General features: G+C 48.0%; 1 protein-coding gene across 1 annotated transcript in view; it reads left to right on the plus strand.

Moving 5' to 3' along the window:
- The first annotated feature begins 7848 nt into the window (after positions 1-7848).
- C2H3orf33 (chromosome 2 C3orf33 homolog) overlaps positions 7849-19514 on the plus strand; it is a 35787-nt gene continuing 24121 nt past the window's right edge. Inside the window, exon 1 of the mRNA XM_077290703.1 lies at positions 7849-7984. Within this exon, the coding sequence (XP_077146818.1) occupies positions 7901-7984 (84 nt within the window). The 5' untranslated portion in view covers positions 7849-7900. The remainder of the gene's footprint in view (positions 7985-19514) is intronic.

A 19514-nucleotide genomic window follows, 5' to 3' on the forward strand; every position in this document is an offset into this window, starting at 1 on the left:
TATTCGGCCCCTTTAACTTAATACTTTGTTTAACCACGTTTTGCTGCGATTACAGCTGGAAGTCGCTTGGGGTATGTCTCTATCAGTTTTGTACATCGAGAGACTGAAATTCTTGCCCATTCTTCGAAACCTTCAAAAAGAATCTGAAGACCCACCTCTTCCGACAAGCCTACAACCTGCAGTAACCACCGATCAACCAACCGCTGCACGATCAGCTCTATCCTCACCTACTGTATTCTCACCCATCCCTTGTAGATTGTGAGCCCTCGCGGGCAGGGTCCTCACTCCTCCTGTACCAGTTATGACTTGTATTGTTCAAGATTATTGCACTTGTTTTTATTATGTATACCCCTCCTCACTTGTAAAGCGCCATGGAATAAATGGCGCTATAACAATAAATAATAATAATAATTCTTCCCTGGCAAACAGCTCGAGCTCAGTGAGGTTTGATGGAGATTGTTTGTGAACAACAGTTTTCAGCTCTTTCCATAGATTCTCGATTAGATTGAGGTCTGGACTTTGACTTGGCCATTCTAACACCTGGATATGTTTATTTGTGAACCATTCCATTGTAGATTTTGCTTTATGTTTGGTATCATTGTCTTGTTGGAAGACAAATCTCCGTCCCAGTCTCAGGTCTTTTGCAGACTCCAACAGATTTTCTTCAAGAATAGTCCTGTATTTGGCTCCATCCATTTTCCCATCATTTTTAATCATCTTCCCTGTCCCTGCTGAAGAAAAGCAGGCCCAAACCATGATGCTGCCACCACCATGTTTGACAGTGGGGATGGTGTGTTCAGGGTGATAAGCTGTGTTGCCTTTACGCCAAACATATCGTTTGGCATTGTTGCCAAAAATTTTCAATTTTGGTTTCATGTGACCAGAGCACCTTCTTCCACAAGTTTGGTGTGTCTTCCATGTGGCTTGTTGCAAGCTTTAAATTACACTTTTTATGGCTATCTTTGAGAAATGCCTTCCTTCTTGCCACTCTTCCATAAAGGCCTGATTTGAGCAGCGTATGACTGATTGTTGTCCTATGGACAGACTGTCCCACCTCAGCTGTAGATCTCTGCAGTTCATCCAGAGTGATCATGGGCCTCTTGGCTGCATCGCTGATCAGTCTTCTCCTTCTTTGAGATGAAAGTTTAGAGGGACGGCCGGGTCTTGGTAGATTTGCAGTGGTATGATACTCCTTCCATTTCAATATGATCGCTTGCACAGTGCTCCTTGGGATGTTTAAAGTTTTGGAAATCATTTTGTATCCAAATCCGACTTGAAACTTCTCCACAACAGTATCACGGACCTGCCTGTTGTGTTCCTTGGTCTTCATGATGCTCTCTGTGCTTCAAACAGATCCCTGAAACTATCACAGAGCAGGTGCATTTATACGGAGACTTGATTACACACAGGTGGATTATATTTATCATCATCAGGCATTTAGGACAACATTGGATCATTCAGGCATCCACAATGAACTTCTGGAGTGAGTTTGCTGCACTGAAAGTAAAGGGGCCAAATAATATTGCACGCCCCACTTTTCAGTTTTTGAATTTCCACAAAATGTTAAAATAACCAATAAATTTTGTTCAACTGCACAATTGTGTTCCACTTGTTGTTGATTCTTCACCAAAAATTTACATTTGGTATCTTTGTTTGAAGCATGATATGTGGGAAAAGGTTGAAAAGTTCCAGGGAGCCGAATACTTTCGCAAGGCACTGTATCTCTGAGCTCCACTGATTCTTCTGCTTTTTTCCCATTTTGCATTTCAAAGCTAAATGGCAGAGATATTCTGCAATGTGTTGCTTTTGTAGGACAGCATGTCAAATCTGTGTGCCGTCCAACTGTATGTTGTCAATCTTTTCTGGAGGTATGTGCTTTCACTCCTCCCAGACTCTGCCAATTCCAGCTCTGCAGCTGATCTAGCAGACTAGTAGTCTTAAGGTACCTTCACACTGAACGACGCTGCAACGTCACGGATCGCTAGCGATATCGTTGAGTTTGACAGGCAGCAGCGATCAGGATCCTGCTTTGCCATCGTTGGTCGGAGCAGAAAGGCCAGAACTTTATTTTGTCGCTGGATCTCCCGTAGACATCGCTGAATCGGCGTGTGTGACGCTGATTCAGCAATGTCTTCACTGGTAACCAGGGTAAACATCGGGTTACTAAGCGCAGGGCCGCTTTTGCTGGATGCGTATTTTCGGCAAAACGACGCATTTGCGACGTATTGCAGTTAACGCTAGTGTGAAAGTAGCCTTACCTGACTTCTGCACACTTCACCTGACATGCGCTGAGTGCCGACTCTTTTACACAGCTGACACCTGCCAGTAACTGCAGCTGTTGGAGCTAGCGCAGAAGTTTAATCCTTTAAATGCCATTGTGAACAGCAACCATGGCATCTTAGTGGCTAGACCAGGGGTGGGGAACCTCAGGCCGCAGGGCCATTTACGGCCCTCGATCACCTTTTATCAGGCCCCCGAGCAGATTCTCAGGGACCGCATTCTTGGGCAGGGAGGTGTATTTTGATTGCCACAAGCTCATTAATTTCTTCTTGCTCTGTTAGCACACACACGCAGTGTTCACTACTGAACATGAAGGGCATGCAATGAAAGATTACGTCCTGACATCAGTGCCAGAATCAGGATGTACTCTGTGGGCGGAGGTTGTACGGCCCGAAGGATGGTATAAATATCCAAATGGCCCTTGGCAGAAAAAAGATTCCCCACCCCTGGGCTAGACTGTCAATGCCATTCAGCCTCCACTGTTACTGGCAGAGAAAGGAGGAGGGTGGACGGGAGGGAGTGGGGGAAACACAGGCGTCCCTAAGAGGTGAAAAAAAAATTGCAAGGAAAAACTTATTTGCTTATGTCACCATATTCTGAGAAGCGTAGCGTCTCCATTTTTCTAGGACTGGGTGAGGGCTTATTTTGTGCTCCCCGAGCTGATGCTTTTATTGATACTGTTTTGGGGTAGATTCAATGTTTTGGTTCCCTGTTAATTGCATTTTATTGCAATGTTGCGACCATCAAAAAAACGTCTTAAATTTTTTTCTCATGTTGTTTATCGATTGAATTTATCGATTAATTTACTTTAGATTTTGATAGATCGGACTTTTCTGAACGCAGTGATGCAAAATATGTAATTTTTATTGTTTTATCTTCAATGAGGCAAAAGGGGAGTGATTTGAACTTGTTTTTTTTTATAACTTTTTTTTTACTTTTTAATTGCTTTAATAGACTTGAATCTGTGATCTTCCTATCTCTTGTGCTATATATAGCAGGGCTTCAGCTCTGCTATGTGTAGCAAAAATCACGATCTATGAATGCCGACCATGAGTCGAGGTTCCCAGGAGATTTACAATGACAGACACGGGGGTCTAATGTAGACTGCCGGCTGTCATGACAACCCATTGGCCCCTCACTATCATGTGACAGGGGCGCCAGTGGGTGGGGTTAGTGACGCACTTCCAGTCGGCGCGTCTTAAATGCCGCTGTCGATGATTGACAACAGCATTTAATTGGTTAACAGCTGCAGGTGGTAATTGGTTAACAGCTGCAGGTGGATCTCTGATCCACCCACGGCTGTTAGAGGCACTTGATGGCTGATTAAATCAGCTGTCATGTGCAGAAAAGATTCAAACTCCGCATCAGACCCCACATCAAAGGCATGGAGACGACCTTTGATGTACCTATAGGTCAAAGGTTGTAGAGGGGTTGTCATGTCTAAAGCTACAAGTCTGCAGGCACTCTAGGTCACTGAAGACTTGTGAATCCTCACATAGCGCACGCTGTGAGAATTTTTCAGTGCTGGGAGCAGGCGGTCATGTAACCATAAGTATACGCTATGCATAGGCCCAGCCACATTCTGACTAGACTGTTTGCAGCCTTGATTAATACACTTGTATTGAGTAAGACCACACACGTCTAGTCGGAATGTGGCCGGGACTATGCATAGCGTATACTTATGGTCACATGATCGCCTGCTCCCAGCACCGGAAAATCCTCACAGCGTGCGCTATGTGAGGATTCACAAGTCTTCAGTCATATATCATGACCTGTCCATTCTTCTGACGGTTTCTGCTCTGAAGACGCTCTGTATTTTGCAATAAAAGTCAATGGAAAACCTCAAAAGATGTCAGGAAGACACCAGAATGTTTTTTTTTTTTTTTTTTTTTTTGTAGCGTTTTGCCCTTGTTTTTGCTTAAAAATCTGCCAACAATTTCTTCAATATACTATAGAGTGAAAAAAAAAAACAACTTAAAAATTAGAAGAAAAAAGATGATAAAAGAATGTAACAAAGAACGTTGGAAAAATACTCAGGAAATGATAAAAACACACTCGACATGTCAGGAAAAAATTGCAGTTTCTTGACGCATATTGTGATCGAAAAACGCGGCAGGTTCCCATGTTTTAAAAGAGGTTTTGCAGCACATTGTCTGGTGAATTCTGGACAGAAGCCACCTGAAAAGGACGCTGTGTGCACAATCCCTTAAAGGGAACCTGTCACCCCCAAAATGGAAGTTGAGCTAAGCCCAGCAGCATCAGGGGCTTATCTACAACATTCTGGAATGCTGTAGATAAGCCCCCAATGTAATCTGAAAGATAAGAAAAAGAGGTTAGGCTGGTTTCACACTTGCGTTTTGATCTGCAGCGTTTTTTTTAAAAAACCGCATGTGGTGAAAAAACGCATGTAAACGCGGCAAAACGCCGCGTTTTTTAGACGCATGCGTTTTTGCATGCAGAAAAAAACGCGGCGTTTTGATGCGTTTTTTCCTGCGTTTGGGTTTTTTAAACGCATGCTGAGAAGTGTGTGACAGCTGCCAATCATCAAAATCAACTAGAAAACCCGCTAAAAACAGAAATAGCTAGGGTTAGGATCCCTAGTAACCCTAGGGATCCTAACCCTACCCCTAACCCTAGGGATCCTAACCCTAACCCTAGGGACCCTAACCCTAAGGGTTAGGATCGTAACCCTAACCCTAAGGGTTAGGGTTAGGATCCCTAGGGTTAGGGTTTTCTTGTTTTTTCTTGTGTTTAGGGTTAGGGTTTTCTTGTTTTTTCTTGTGTTTTTCTATAAAAACGCATGCGTTTTTAACGCAAGCAAACACATGTGCTTAAAAACGCATGCGTTTACATAGACAGCAATGCATTTTTTTGCTGCAAAAAAACGCCGCTAGAAATTACTACATGTTGCATTTCTGCAAATGTAAAGCATATAGAAAAAGAAAAGAGTAGGCCTAACAAAGTGGGAGTCACCACCATATAAATAACAGGATAACAACTTTATTTCACACATATGCAAGAGACAGAACATTTAAAAACATTAAAAAACAAAGGGATGTGACATATCCCTGTATGAACAAAAAGGCCCATAATACGGCCACAGCACCGCACCACCCTCAACAGGGTATAATTTACACATGCCCAAGATAATAAATAGCCTGTATAGAAAATAGTTTGATGGCTTGAAATAATGGCTGAAAATAACCGACTACCCCAATGCTCACCAACATCAAATTGCAGAGGTAAGGTACATGCCTAATGATGACATGCAATCTGGAAAGAGACAAAAAATGCACATAATCCTAAGCTTTATATGTAACCAGACTTGGACAGCATTCAATAAGCTGACATGGATGAAATACCCACCAGAGAATAAAGGACCATGACCTGGAGCACGAGGGTAAATAGAGCAGCCAAAAGATTCCACAGAGTGCCTACACGGGCATGTGCACCCTAAAGGAGGTTAAGTGCGGGCAGCAGACACCCAACGCGTGTCGCCACACTGCGGTGGCTTCGTCAGGGGTGATGTCTGCATGCCCTGCCTCCAGCTTAAATACAAGTCACAAATGACTTACCAATATACAGCTGTGTGGGCCGCCAGAAGGGCCGCATGGAGCAGCGGTGATGGAGTCTGTTTACCTGCCGGGCCCGGCATGTGGTAACTGCGCACGCGCCGGCGTCCCAGAGCGGAAGTGTGAACTCCGCTCCTGGTCGCCGTAGCAACGCGTACACAGCGGTAAAGAGCGCTTGCGCTAGGGGACTGAAATAAGGACAAAACTGTAAAAACAGCAAGGGCCTGCCTAACATAATAACTAGCAGCGGAAAATCCTACCACTGCTTGGCAGACCAAGAAGCCATGAATAGCCTTAATAGATAGAAGGAGAAAGGAGGAGTGCATGAAAATGAAAACACAGCCCCCGACAGGGGAAACAAAGGGTGGGAAGGAAGGGGGGGGGGGGCGGAGCCGACTATTCATGATTGTAATTGATCGGCCCCACGTGACCGCATACAGTAGGAGGCGCGGCCAGACCAGGAAGGAGCGACAGCCGACGGGGGACCCGGATAAGTATTTTCTGACCAGCGGGGGGGCGCACAGGGGGTGGGGGGGCGGCGGACACCTAAATCTTTATTTTTAACACTATTCTTCATATTTTCTCTATAGCAAACGCTGCTACAGGGAAGATATGAATACCGGCTTCAGCACCATGTGGGGGGGACAGCGCTTACTGTAGCGCTGTCTCCTGCACGCACACGGACCCCAGACGGAGAATGTCCGTGTGAGGTGCGTGTTTTACGCGGACCCATTGACTCTATTGGGTCCGTGTAAAACGTGCGCTCCCACGAACACTGACATGTCTCCGTGTTTGGCACACGGAGACACGGTCCGCAAAAAATCAATGACATCTGAACAGATGCATTGATTTTTATGGGTCTACGTGTGTCAGTGTCTCCGGTACGTGAGGAAACTGTCACCTCACGTACTGGAGCCACTGACGTGTGAAACCGGCCTTAAGGCTACTTTCACACTAGCGTTAACTGCATTCCGTCACAATGCGTCGTTTTGCCGAAAAAACGCATCCTGCAAAAGTGTTTGCAGGATGCGTTTTTTCACCATTGATTAACATGAAGCGACGCATTGTGACGGATTACTACACGTCGCACCCGTCGTGCGACGAATGCGTCGTGCAGTGGCGGACCGTCGGGAGCAAAAAACGCTACATGTAACGTTTTTTGCTCACGACGGTCCGCTTTTTCCGACCGCGCATGCGCGGCCGGAACTCCGCCCCCACCTCCCCGCACCTCACAATGGGGCAGCGGATGCGCTGGAAAAATACATCCGCTGCCCCCGTTGTGTGGCGGAGACAACGCTAGTGTGAAAGAAGCCTAAGCCAGGTTAACACGGTCAGTATCTCACATCAGTATTTTACCTCAGTATTTATAAGTCAAAACCAGGAGTGGGTGATAAATACAGAAGCGGTGACTTGTTTCTATTATACTTTTCCTCTGATTGTTCCACTCCTGGTTTTGGCTTACAGATACTGAGGTAAAATACTGATCAAAGAGTGACCATGTGAACGCCGCCTTATGGTGTGTTCACACTGTTGTCTTGTTGAGCTTTTGGAGCAGAAACTGAGCAAAAACTCCCAAATTTGTAAGGATTTGGGACCTTTCAGTGTGCTCACAAGTGCAAATTTGACATTTAATTGCTTCATTAGTCGCATCAGAAATCCGAAGCTGACGCAGACGTGATGCAGCTATGCAGTGCGAAGGTTTCTCTAAAGTCTATGAGGCAACTCTGGAGTACATAGCTGCATGCAGCACCCGTATATTATACACGGGACTCAGGCCCAAATGTGTATAGATGATTTGTGGTACAATCTCATGCTGCACACACTGAGCTGATCGCACCGCTCCATCCCGAGCTCACTGCCAGGTCAGGTCACACATGGCTGCGCTCATTCTCCAGGCCGCGGTATCTCAGGTTACACTGCCGCCCCCTAGTGTACACAGGATGTAACACGGAATCTTGCTGTCGTATATTACATAGGACTCTGCTGCCCCCTGCTGCACATAAGGTGTATGGCAGTAGATTTTTTTTTCCCTTTCGTGTTGTGCCAACATGGCGCCTAGTGACGGGGACCCCGCAGATAACATGGTCGCTAAGACTTCCCGGCTGCTTGATTCGCATTTGTATCTAGTCCGGGTAGGCGGTGTGTCTGCTTCGTTGTGGCTGCTGTAGGTGTATGGGGAGTCGCTGCTCCACTGATCCCTGTATTTTCAGCAGTACAGTACTGTTTACTATTGTGTTGGGAGGTATTATACGTGTACGATGATGTGTGTGTCCCCCCAGGTGATGTGTGGGGTGGGGTCCTGCGTGCTGAGGGACACATTGCTGGCCATGGTGCAGAGCTGGGAATGGCCTCCAGGCTGAGAATTGGGGTCACACACCTGTAATGCAGGGCGCCCCTGTAAGGACAGGCTGAGAATTGGGGTCACACACCTGTAATGCAGGGCGCCCCTGTAAGGACAGGCTGAGAATTGGGGTCACACACCTGTAAAGCAGGGCGCCCCTGTAAGGACTGGCTGAGAATTGGGGTCACACACCTGTAAAGCAGGGCGCCCCTCTAAGGACAGGCTGAGAATTAGGGTCACACACCTGTAATGCAGGGCACCCCCCTAAGGACAGGCGAGAGCGCCCCTGTAAGGACAGGCTGAGAATTGGGGTCACACACCTGTAATGCTGGGCGCCCCTGTAAGGACAGGCTGAGAATTGGGGTCACACACCTGTAATGCAGGGCGCCCCTGTAAGGACAGGCTGAGAATTGGGGTCACACACCTGTAATGCAGGGCGCCCCTGTAAGGACAGGCTGAGAATTGGGGTCACACACCTGTAATGCAGGGCGCCCCTGTAAGGACAGGCTGAAAATTGGGGTCACACACCTGTAATGCAGGGCTCCCCTGTAAGGACAGGCTGAGAATTGGGGTCACACACCTGTAATGCAGGGCGCCCCTGTAAGGACAGGCTGAGAATTGGGGTCACACACCTGTAATGCAGGGCTCCCCTGTAAGGACAGGCTGAGAATTGGGGTCACACACCTGTAATGCAGGGCGCCCCTGTAAGGACAGGCTGAGAATTGGGGTCACACACCTGTAATGCAGGGCGCCCCTGTAAGGACAGGCTGAGAATTGGGGTCACACACCTGTAATGCAGGGCGCCCCTGTAAGGACAGGCTGAGAATTGGGGTCACACACCTGTAATGCAGGGCTCCCCTGTAAGGACAGGCTCAGAATTGGGGTCACACACCTGTAATGCAGGGCGCCCCTGTAGGGACAGGCTGAGAATTGGGGTCACACACCTGCAAAGCAGGGCGCCCCAGTAAGGACAGGCTGAGAATTGGGGTCACACACCTGTAAAGCAGGGCGCCCCTGTAAGGACAGGCTGAGAATTAGGGTCACACACCTGTAATGCAGGGCACCCCCCTAAGGACAGGCGAGAGCGCCCCTGTAAGGACAGGCTGAGAATTGGGGTCACACACCTGTAATGCAGGGCGCCCCTGTAAGGACAGGCTGAGAATTGGGGTCACACACCTGTAATGCAGGGCGCCCCTGTAAGGACAGGCTGAGAATTGGGGTCACACACCTGTAATGCAGGGCGCCCCTGTAAGGACAGGCTGAGAATTGGGGTCACACACCTGTAATGCAGGGCTCCCCTGTAAGGACAGGCTGAGAATTGGGGTCACACACCTGTAATGCAGGGCGCCCCTGTAAGGACAGGCTGAGAATTGGGGTCACACACCTGTAATGCAGGGCGCCCCTGTAAGGACAGGCTGAGAATTGGGGTCACACACCTGTAATGCAGGGCGCCCCTCTAAGGACAGGCTGAGAATTGGGGTCACACACCTGTAATGCTGGGCGCCCCTGTAAGGACAGGCTGAGAATTGGGGTCACACACCTGTAATGCAGGGCGCCCCTGTAAGGACACGCTGAGAATTAGAGTCACACACCTGTAATGCTGGGCGCCCCTGTAAGGACAGGCTGAGAATTGGGGTCACACACCTGTAATGCAGGGCGCCCCTGTAAGGACAGGCTGAGAATTGGGGTCACACACCTGTAATGCAGGGCTCCCCTGTAAGGACAGGCTGAGAATTGGGGTCACACACCTGTAATGCAGGGCGCCCCTGTAAGGACAGGCTGAGAATTGGGGTCACACACCTGTAATGCTGGGCGCCCCTCTAAGGACAGGCTGAGAATTGGGGTCACAACTGCAAAGCAGGGCTCCCCTCTAAGGACAGGCTGAGAATTGGGGTCACACACCTGTAATGCAGGGCACCCCTGTAAGGACAGGCTGAGAATTGGGGTCACAACTGCAAAGCAGGGCTCCCCTCTAAGGACAGGCTGAGAATTGGGGTCACACACCTGTAATGCAGGGCACCCCTGTAAGGACAGGCTGAGAATTGGGGTCACACACCTGTAATGCAGGGCGCCCCTGTAAGGACAGGCTGAGAATTGGGGTCACACACCTGCAAAGCAGGGCGCCCCTCTAAGGACAGGCTGAGAATTGGGGTCACACACCTGTAATGCAGGGCGCCCCTCTAAGGACAGGCTGAGAATTGGGGTCACAACTGCAAAGCAGGGCTCCCCTCTAAGGACAGGCTGAGAATTGGGGTCACACACCTGTAATGCAGGGCACCCCTGTAAGGACAGGCTGAGAATTGGGGTCACAACTGCAAAGCAGGGCTCCCCTCTAAGGACAGGCTGAGAATTGGGGTCACACACCTGTAATGCAGGGCACCCCTGTAAGGACAGGCTGAGAATTGGGGTCACACACCTGTAATGCAGGGCGCCCCTGTAAGGACAGGCTGAGAATTGGGGTCACACACCTGCAAAGCAGGGCGCCCCTCTAAGGACAGGCTGAGAATTGGGGTCACACACCTGTAATGCAGGGCGCCCCTGTAAGGACAGGCTGAGACTTGGGGTCACATACCTGTAAAGCAGGGCGCCCCTGTAAGGACAGGCTGAGAATTGGGGTCACACACCTGTAATGCAGGGCCCCTTGTAAAGACAGGCTGAGAATTGGGGTCACACACCTGCAAAGCAGGGCTCCCCTCTAAGGACAGGCTGAGAATTGGGGTCACACACCTGTAATGCAGGGCGCCCCTGTAAGGACAGGCTGAGACTTGGGGTCACACACCTGTAATGCAGGGCGCCCCTGTAAGGACAGGCTGACAATTGGGGTCACACACCTGTAAAGCAGGGCGCCCCTGTAAGGACAGGATGAGACTTGGGGTCACACACCTGTAATGCAGGGCGCCCCTGTAAGGACAGGCTGAGAATTGGGGTCACACACCTGTAATGCTGGGCGCCCCTGTAAGGACACGCTGAGAATTAGAGTCACACACCTGTAATGCTGGGCGCCCCTGTAAGGACACGCTGAGAATTAGAGTCACACACCTGTAATGCAGGGCGCCCCTGTAAGGACAGGCTCAGAATTGGGGTCACACACCTGTAAAGCGTGGCGCCCCTGTAAGGACAGGATGAGACTTGGGGTCACACACCTGTAATGCAGGGCGCCCCTGTAAGGACAGGCTGAGAATTGGGGTCACACACCTGTAATGCTGGGCGCCCCTGTAAGGACACGCTGAGAATTAGAGTCACACACCTGTAATGCTGGGCGCCCCTGTAAGGACAGGCTGAGAATTAGAGTCACACACCTGTAATGCTGGGCGCCCCTGTAAGGACACGCTGAGAATTAGAGTCACACACCTGTAATGCAGGGCGCCCCTGTAAGGACAGGCTCAGAATTGGGGTCACACACCTGTAATGCAGGGCTCCCCTGTAAGGACAGGCTGAGAATTGGGGTCACACACCTGTAATGCAGGGCGCCCCTGTAAGGACAGGCTGAGAATTGGGGTCACACACCTGTAATGCAGGGCGCCCCTGTAAGGACACGCTGAGAATTAGAGTCACACACCTGTAATGCTGGGCGCCCCTGTAAGGACAGGCTGAGAATTGGGGTCACACACCTGTAATGCAGGGCGCCCCTGTAAGGACAGGCTGAGAATTGGGGTCACACACCTGTAATGCTGGGCGCCCCTGTAAGGACAGGCTGAGAATTGGGGTCACACACCTGTAATGCTGGGCGCCCCTGTAAGGACACGCTGAGAATTAGAGTCACACACCTGTAATGCTGGGCGCCCCTCTAAGGACAGGGCAGGCCGTCCCATAATCCTGCAGCCAAAGTGTTCACCTCCTCATGGCTCTAACAACAGTACACCGCACAAGTCACTATCTTCTTGGGTACGTTTACACACTGTTTTTATGAGGATTTTCAAGCATGTCCTTAAAAATCTATATAAAAACACTTTGAATAGGTTTTCTATTGATTTCAAAAAGAAAAGAACCTGCACCATTCGCACTCTATTTTTGTTTTCTCAATGGAATCAGTAAGAAACTTATTCAAAGAGTATTTGAAGCATTCTTATATGGATTTTGGAGCTGAAAAAATACCCCTGCCCTCCCCCCCCCCCCCCCAAAAAAAAAAAGCATGTCTCAATGTCCTTAGATTTTTGCACCAAAAACGCAGCAATACCTGATGCCTGCGTGTATTGCTGCATTATTGCGCTTACCCATTGTTTCCGACTGGTGAAAAACGCTGCAGATACTTGGAAAAAAACACTGAAAGAAGTGACATGATGCAGTTTGCAAAAATACAGCAGTTTTCCAACTCAGGAAAATAAAACCAATGTGTGTGCATGAGATTTCTGACATCTCATAGACTTTGCTGGTACTGTAAAACGCAACTTATAATTGGCATAAAAAGCAGCAGAAACGCAATGTGTGAACATAGCTTAACACTGACTATAGGAGAGTGGGCAGGCTTCTTGCTTACATGATTGTGTGATGCCAGAGATCTATGATCGTACCCTGTTTGCTATGAAATTGTCCGATTTCGATCCCCCATAGTTTTTTCATCACTGAACCTATGTTACCACTTGCTGCTGCACCAGCTTATCGTTTTGTTTAATTTTTCTGCACTGAACCTATGGCGGAATAATTTTCGAAACAGGACAATGTTTTCAAATCCGCATCCATCCCATCCCATTGCATGCACGCTCAAACCATCCAAACCACACCGGCAAAAAAATCAAACCATAGATGGCCATAAATTATGTGTAATAATGAGAAATGACACAGGGAAAACTATTGAACACGCTTACTGACATTTATTTAATATTTTGTACAAAAGGCTTTATTGGTGATGACAGCTTCAAGAAGCCTCCTGTATGGAGAAACTAGTCGCATACATTGCTCAGGTGTGATTTTTGGCCCATTCTTCCACACAAACAGTCTTCAAATCTTGAAGGTCCCGTGGGCTCCTTCTTTGGACTCTGTGCTTTAGTGCCTTCCATAAATTTTATATTGGATTCAGGTGATTGGCTCGGCCATTCTAGCAGCTTTATTTTCTTTCTCTGAAATCAGTTGAGAGTTTCCTTGGCTGAGTGTTTTGGATCATTGCCTTGCTGAAATGTTCACCATCCTGGTAGATGGCAGCAGACTTTTATCAGGAATGTCTTGGTACATTTGTCCATTAATCCTTTCACCTCCAAACTTCCGGTTAGTATGGTGTTTTGGGGTGATATGCAGTGCCATTTGACCTCCAAACATGGTGTGCATTATAGCTTCCATAGAGTTCAATTTTAGTCTCATCTGATCAGACTATATTCTCCCAGTATTTCAAACGCTTGTCTTGGTTGAGCAAACTCTAATGCTCTTGAACATGCTTTTTGTTTAGCAATGGAGTCTTGCATGGTAATGGTGTGTACAGGCCATGAACCTTAAGTGCATTACTTATAGTTTTCTTTGAAAAAATTGCACCTGCTTTCAGGTTTTAGCTCTCCACAGGTGGTCCTTGGCTCTTGGACAACTCTTGTGATAAGTCTTTTCACTCCTCTATCTAAAGTCTTGTGTGGAGCAGCTGGTCATGGCAGGTTTATGGTGAAATGATGTTTTCCCCACCACTGAATTATGGCCCCAACAGTGCTCACTGGAACCTTCAGAAGTTTAGAAATTCTTCTGTAACCAATGCCATCAATATGTTTTGCAACAATTAGATTGCGAAGGTCATTCTTGTGTGGCACCTTGGTAGTGAAACGCTAATATGTGTCTGTGTATCTGTCTGTGTATGTCTGTCTATGTATCTGTCTGTCTGTGTTTCTGTCTGTATCTGTCTGTCTGTATTTATTATTATTTATTATATAGCACCAGTGATTCCATAGTGCTGTACATTAGAAGGGGTTGCATACAAATTACAGATATCACTTACAGTAAGCAAACTAACAATGACAGACTGATACAGAGGGGCGAGGACCCTGCCCTTGCGGGCTTACATTCTACAGGATGGGGAAGGAGACAATAGGTTGAGGGTTGCAGGAGCTCCGGTGTTGGTGAGGCTGTAGCTTCGGTAGTGGTGAGGAGGCAGCAGGGTCAGTGCAGGCTGTAGGCTTTCCTGAAGAGGTGGGTTTTCAGGTTCCGTCTGAAGGATCCGAATGTGGTTGATAGTCGGACGTGTTGGGGCAAAGAATTCCAGAGGATGGGGGATATTCGGAAGAAGTCTTGGAGGCGGTTGGGTGAGGAGCGAATAAGTGTGGAGGAGAGAAGGAGGTCTTGGGAGGACCGGAGATTACGTGATGGAAGATATCGGGAGATTAGTTCAGAGATATATGGAGGAGACGGGTTATGGATGGTTTTGTAGGTAAGTGTTAGTAATTTGAACTGGATACGCTGAGGGAATGGGAGTCAGTGAAGAGATTTGCAGAGGGGGGAAGCGGAGGAGTAGCGAGGAGAGAGATGAATTAGTCGGGCAGCAGAGTTAAGGATGGACTGGAGAGGTGCAAGGGTGTTAGCAGGGAGGCCACAGAAAAAGATGTTGCAGGAGTCAAGGCGGGAGATGATGAGGGCATGCACAAGATTTTAGTAGATTGACGGTTGAGGAAAGGACGGATTCTGGAGATATTTTTGAGCTGGAGGCGACAGGAGGTGGAAAGAGCTTGGATGTGTGGTTTGAAGGGCAAGGCAGAGTCAAGGATTACTCCGAGGCAGCAGACTTCCGGTACAGGGGAAAACGTGATGTCGTTAATTGCGATAGATAAGGAAGATCTATGAGATACAGGAAAGATGAGTTCAGATTTGTCCACATTAAGTTTGAGGAAGCGAGAGAAGAAGGAGGATATGGCTGATAGACACTCCGGGATTCTGGACAGCAGAGAGGTGACACTGAGTGTCATCAGCATAAAGATGGTACTGGAATCCATGAGGCTTTATGAGTTGTCCTAGGCCAAGTGTATAAATTGAGAAGAGTAGGGGTCCTATAACAGAGCCTTGGGGGACTCCAACAGAGAGGGTGGGATGAGGAGGTAGTGTGGGAGTGGGAGACCCTGAATGTGTGGTTGGAAAGGTATGAGGAGATCCAGGATAGGGCGAGGTCTTTGATGCCAAAGGAGGAGAGGATCTGTAGTGGGAGGCAATGGTCAACTGTGTTGAAAGCAGAGGACAGGTCTAGAAGGAGGTGTACAGAGTATTGTCCATAAGCTTTGGCTGTAAATAGGCCGTTAGTAATTTTGGTCAGGGCTGTCTCAGTTGAGTGATGGGGCGGAAACCAGATTGTAGATTGTCAAAGAGCAAGTTAGATGAGAGGTGGGAGGAAAGTTCAGCGTGGACGTGCTGCTCCAGGAGTTTGGAAGCAAATGGGAGCAGCGATATTGGGTGATAGCTGGACATAGCAGTTGGATCGAGGGTTAGCTTTTTAAGGATAGGCGTGATTGTAGCATGTTTAAAAGCAGAAGGGAAGGTGCCAGAAGTTAGTGAAAGGTTGAAGAGGTGGGTTAGGGATGGGATAAGAGTGGTGGTGAGGTTGGGAAGGAGGTGAGATGGGATGGGGTTGAGCGCTCAGGTGGTGAGGTGCGATTTGGAGAAGAGACAGTTAAGCCCCCCTTCAGTGATGTTGGATAGGGAGGTTATGAGGTTTGGGCATTGGCCTGGTGTACAAAGGGGTTGTGGTCGTTGAACAATGAAGCCTTGTTTGTCAAGTGTGTAGCAAAGTCCTCAGCAGAGATGAGGGAGGTTGGAGGGGGCAGTGGGGGGTGGAGGAGGAAGTTAAAGGTTTTGAATAACTGTTTGGGGTTGTAGTATAGGGAAGATATGAGGGTTGTGAAGTAGGCCTGTTTAGCAGAGGTGAGAGCAGATTTAAAAGCTAGTGTTGCCTGTTTGAATGCAGTGAAGTCGTCTTGCGAATGTGCTTTCTTCCAACGCCGCTCTGCAACCCTGGACAGTTGCTGGAGCTTTTTAGTGGTGTTATTGTGCCAGGGTTGTCTATTGATACGTCGCACTCTGCCACGAACGAGAGGGGCAACCGGGTCAACAGCTGATGCGAGAGTGGCATTGTAGAATGCAGTGGCACTGTCTGTGTCATGGAGTGAGGATATAGATGCCAGTGGTAGAATAGAGTCAGAGAGTGTGTGGGTGTCTAGGTGTGCAAGGTTTCTGCGGGGGTGCGCATGTTGCTGGACATGGGTGACCAGTGAGGAGCACATGGATGAGAAAGTGAGCAGATGATGGTCGGATAGAGGGAGAGGGGAGGTGGTGGTTAGATAAAGAGCAGAGACGGGTGAAGACCAGGTCTAATGTATGTCCGTCTGTATGGGTGGCTGAGGAGGACCACTGAGTAAGTACAAAAGATGAAGTAAGGGACAGAAGTTTGGAGGCTGTTGACTGAAGGGTATCAGTGGGGATGTTGAAGTCACCCATGATGATGGTGGGAATGTCAGCAGAGAGAAAGTGAAGAAGCCAGGTGGAGAATTGGTCAATAAAGGTAGTGGCCAGGCCCGGAGGTCGGTATATGACTGCCACTTGGAGGTTGCAGGGAGAGTAGATACGGACAGAGTGGACTTCAAAACAGGGGAGGATAAGGGAGGGTAGAGGTGGGATTGTGTATCTGTCTATGTATCTTTCTTTCCATTATGTCCCTCAGGACAGCACCATGGAGGACGTCCTTCCTTGACCTATAGCGGGAAAGGATCATAGAGAGGTTAAAAGGACCCTTCCACCTCCACCCTCCAGTGTTTTTTCTTGTCCCTACAGGGACGGACATATGAGAGGTTGCTCCTAGAGTGAAGATAGCCTGTGGATTCTCTTCCCCCTATCAAGTGGTCCGTGGCCGAACCTAATTGGGTAGAGGTCCCTCAGCTACCAGTGCTGTACCAGATGGACTCAGAGTTTGGGGGTCTCAACCTTCCCTTTTCCTGGTTAGACGGACCGTGGCCGACTCCTCTTTGAGAGGTTCCTCAGCCAACAGTCAACCTGTGCAATGGGCTTAGGGGGATTGTGCGGCAGGTCCAATCCTTCCCCCTGTCAAGTAGCCCAGGGTGGAAACTCCCCGGTGGGGAGTCCCTCAGCCCCAGAGACCAGTCGAGCGGACGGGCTTCTGGGTAGAGCCGCTTCCTCCCGGTGGGGGCTCTCGGCTCGGACGCCGACCGGCAAAACAGCACTACTCCCGAAAGTTGTGTGGTGGAGAAGTCCATTGTGCTTCCGGTGACGTCAGAAAGGGGCGCCGGCACATAAGATCGGCGTGCGTTCTTCGATGGAACACGGAAGGGGGCACAGGCAGTAATGCAGCATTCCTGATGGGATGCCGCTTCCTTCCACGGTAGGCTCTCGGCATTACCAGCTCCCCCTGTCTTCTAGCAGGTATGGAGTCAGCACAGGTGAGTGCATGGTTTAATGTTGCATTGATGGCCTGGGCCTCTGGGCTGACTCTAGTCTCATGCCTTTGTGCCGAAGCTGTACCTGGAACCCATTTGAAGCTAGGCCTTGGACCTCTAGGCTATGGTAGGGCCATATGTCCAGGCTACATCTCATGACTGGACTTCAGTTAGTTGCAGGTCTTGTCTGCACAGAGCCTTATGATTGGGCTTCAGAGTGACTTTTTGGAAGCATGCTTTCCATTTTCTGGTTCAATAAGCAAGTGTTTCACTTTTCTTTGCAACCTAACTATCCAGAGCAGGACACAAGGTGTTAATTCAGCACATTGTCTCCATCAAGACTGCCCTCCAGCTGCTGCTCATTAATTAGCCCCTTCGGGTGGAGTCAGTCTGACAAATGAGATGTACTGTTCAGAGTGGAGATTTATCTGGAACTCTGATAGATGGCTCTTTTGCTTAGTCATACTGCTTCTATGCATCAGATTGAGTGCCTCCGTGCATAATACTGCATCATAGCGCTTCTATGCATTATATTGAGTGCCTCCGTGCATAATACTGCATCATAGTGCCTCTATGCATCATATTGAGTGCCTCCGTGCATAATACTGCATCATAGCGCCTCTATGCATTATATTGAGTGCCTCTGTGCATAATACTGCATCATAGCGCCTCTATGCATTATATTGAGTGCCTCCGTGCATAATACTGCATCATACTGCTTATGCATCATATTGCGTGCCTCCGTGCATCATACTGCATCATAGTACCTCTATGCATCATATTGAGTGCCATCTGTGCATGATACTGCATCATTGTACCTCTATGCATCATATTGAGTGCCTCTGTGCATGATACTGCATCATAGTGCCTCTATGTATCATATTGAGTGCCTCCATGCATCATACTGCATCATAGTACCTCTATGCATCATATTGAGTGCCTCTGTGCATGATACTACATCATAGTGCCTCTAAGCATCATATTGAGTGCCTCTGTGGCATCATACTGTTTCATATTGCCTTTGTGCATCATATTGCTTCATAGTTCCTATATGCATCATAGCGCTTCATAAGTTGCTTCATGTATCATATTGCATTGTATTGCTTCATGGTTCCTATATGCATCATAGTGCTTCATTGTTCCTATATGCATCATAGTGCTTCGTATTGCCTTTGTGCATCATATTGCTTCATGGTTCCTTTATGCATCGAGTGCTTCATATTGCCTTTCTGCATCTTATTTGCATCATAATGCTTCATGGTTCCTATATGCATCATGGCGCTTCATAGTGACTTCATGTATCATATTGCATCATATTGCTTCATGGTTCCTATATGCATCATAGTGCTTCATTGTTCTTGTATGCATCAGAGTGCCTCATATTGCCTTTCTGCATCATATTGCATTATATTGCTTCATGGTTCCTATATGCATCATAGTTCTCATATTGCCTTTATGCATCATATTGCTTCAAGGTTCATATATGCATCATAGTGCTTCATATTGCCTTTGTGCATTATATTACAGCTTATTGCTTCATAGCTCCTATATGCATCAGAGTGCTTCATTGTTCCTATATGCACCATAGCGCTTCATAGTTACTTCATGCATCATATTGCATCATACTGCTTCATTATTCCTATGTGCATCATTTTGTATCATATTGAATCAGACTAATAGTGCCTTTGGACATCATAATGCATTATATTGCTTCATAGTTCCTATATGCATCATATTGCATCATAGGGTTTCGGTGCCCTTTGCCTCGGGGTATTATTAGTGTGTCGGGCTTGGTGCCTTTTTCGCCTCTGGCTGTGAGCCACTGGGTCAGACCTTCTGTCTGGTGCCTTGTTGTGTGGTCGCACATTGTATCATGGGCCTACCACTTCACATTTTTTGGGCCTCAACTCTGGATATGGAGTCCTTGTGTTTTGGACCCAGATCCAGCTTCTGCTACTTCATTCTTTACAACAGTGC

This window comes from Ranitomeya variabilis, chromosome 2 (genome assembly GCF_051348905.1).
Source record: "Ranitomeya variabilis isolate aRanVar5 chromosome 2, aRanVar5.hap1, whole genome shotgun sequence".
Classification (NCBI taxonomy): domain Eukaryota; kingdom Metazoa; phylum Chordata; class Amphibia; order Anura; family Dendrobatidae; genus Ranitomeya; species Ranitomeya variabilis.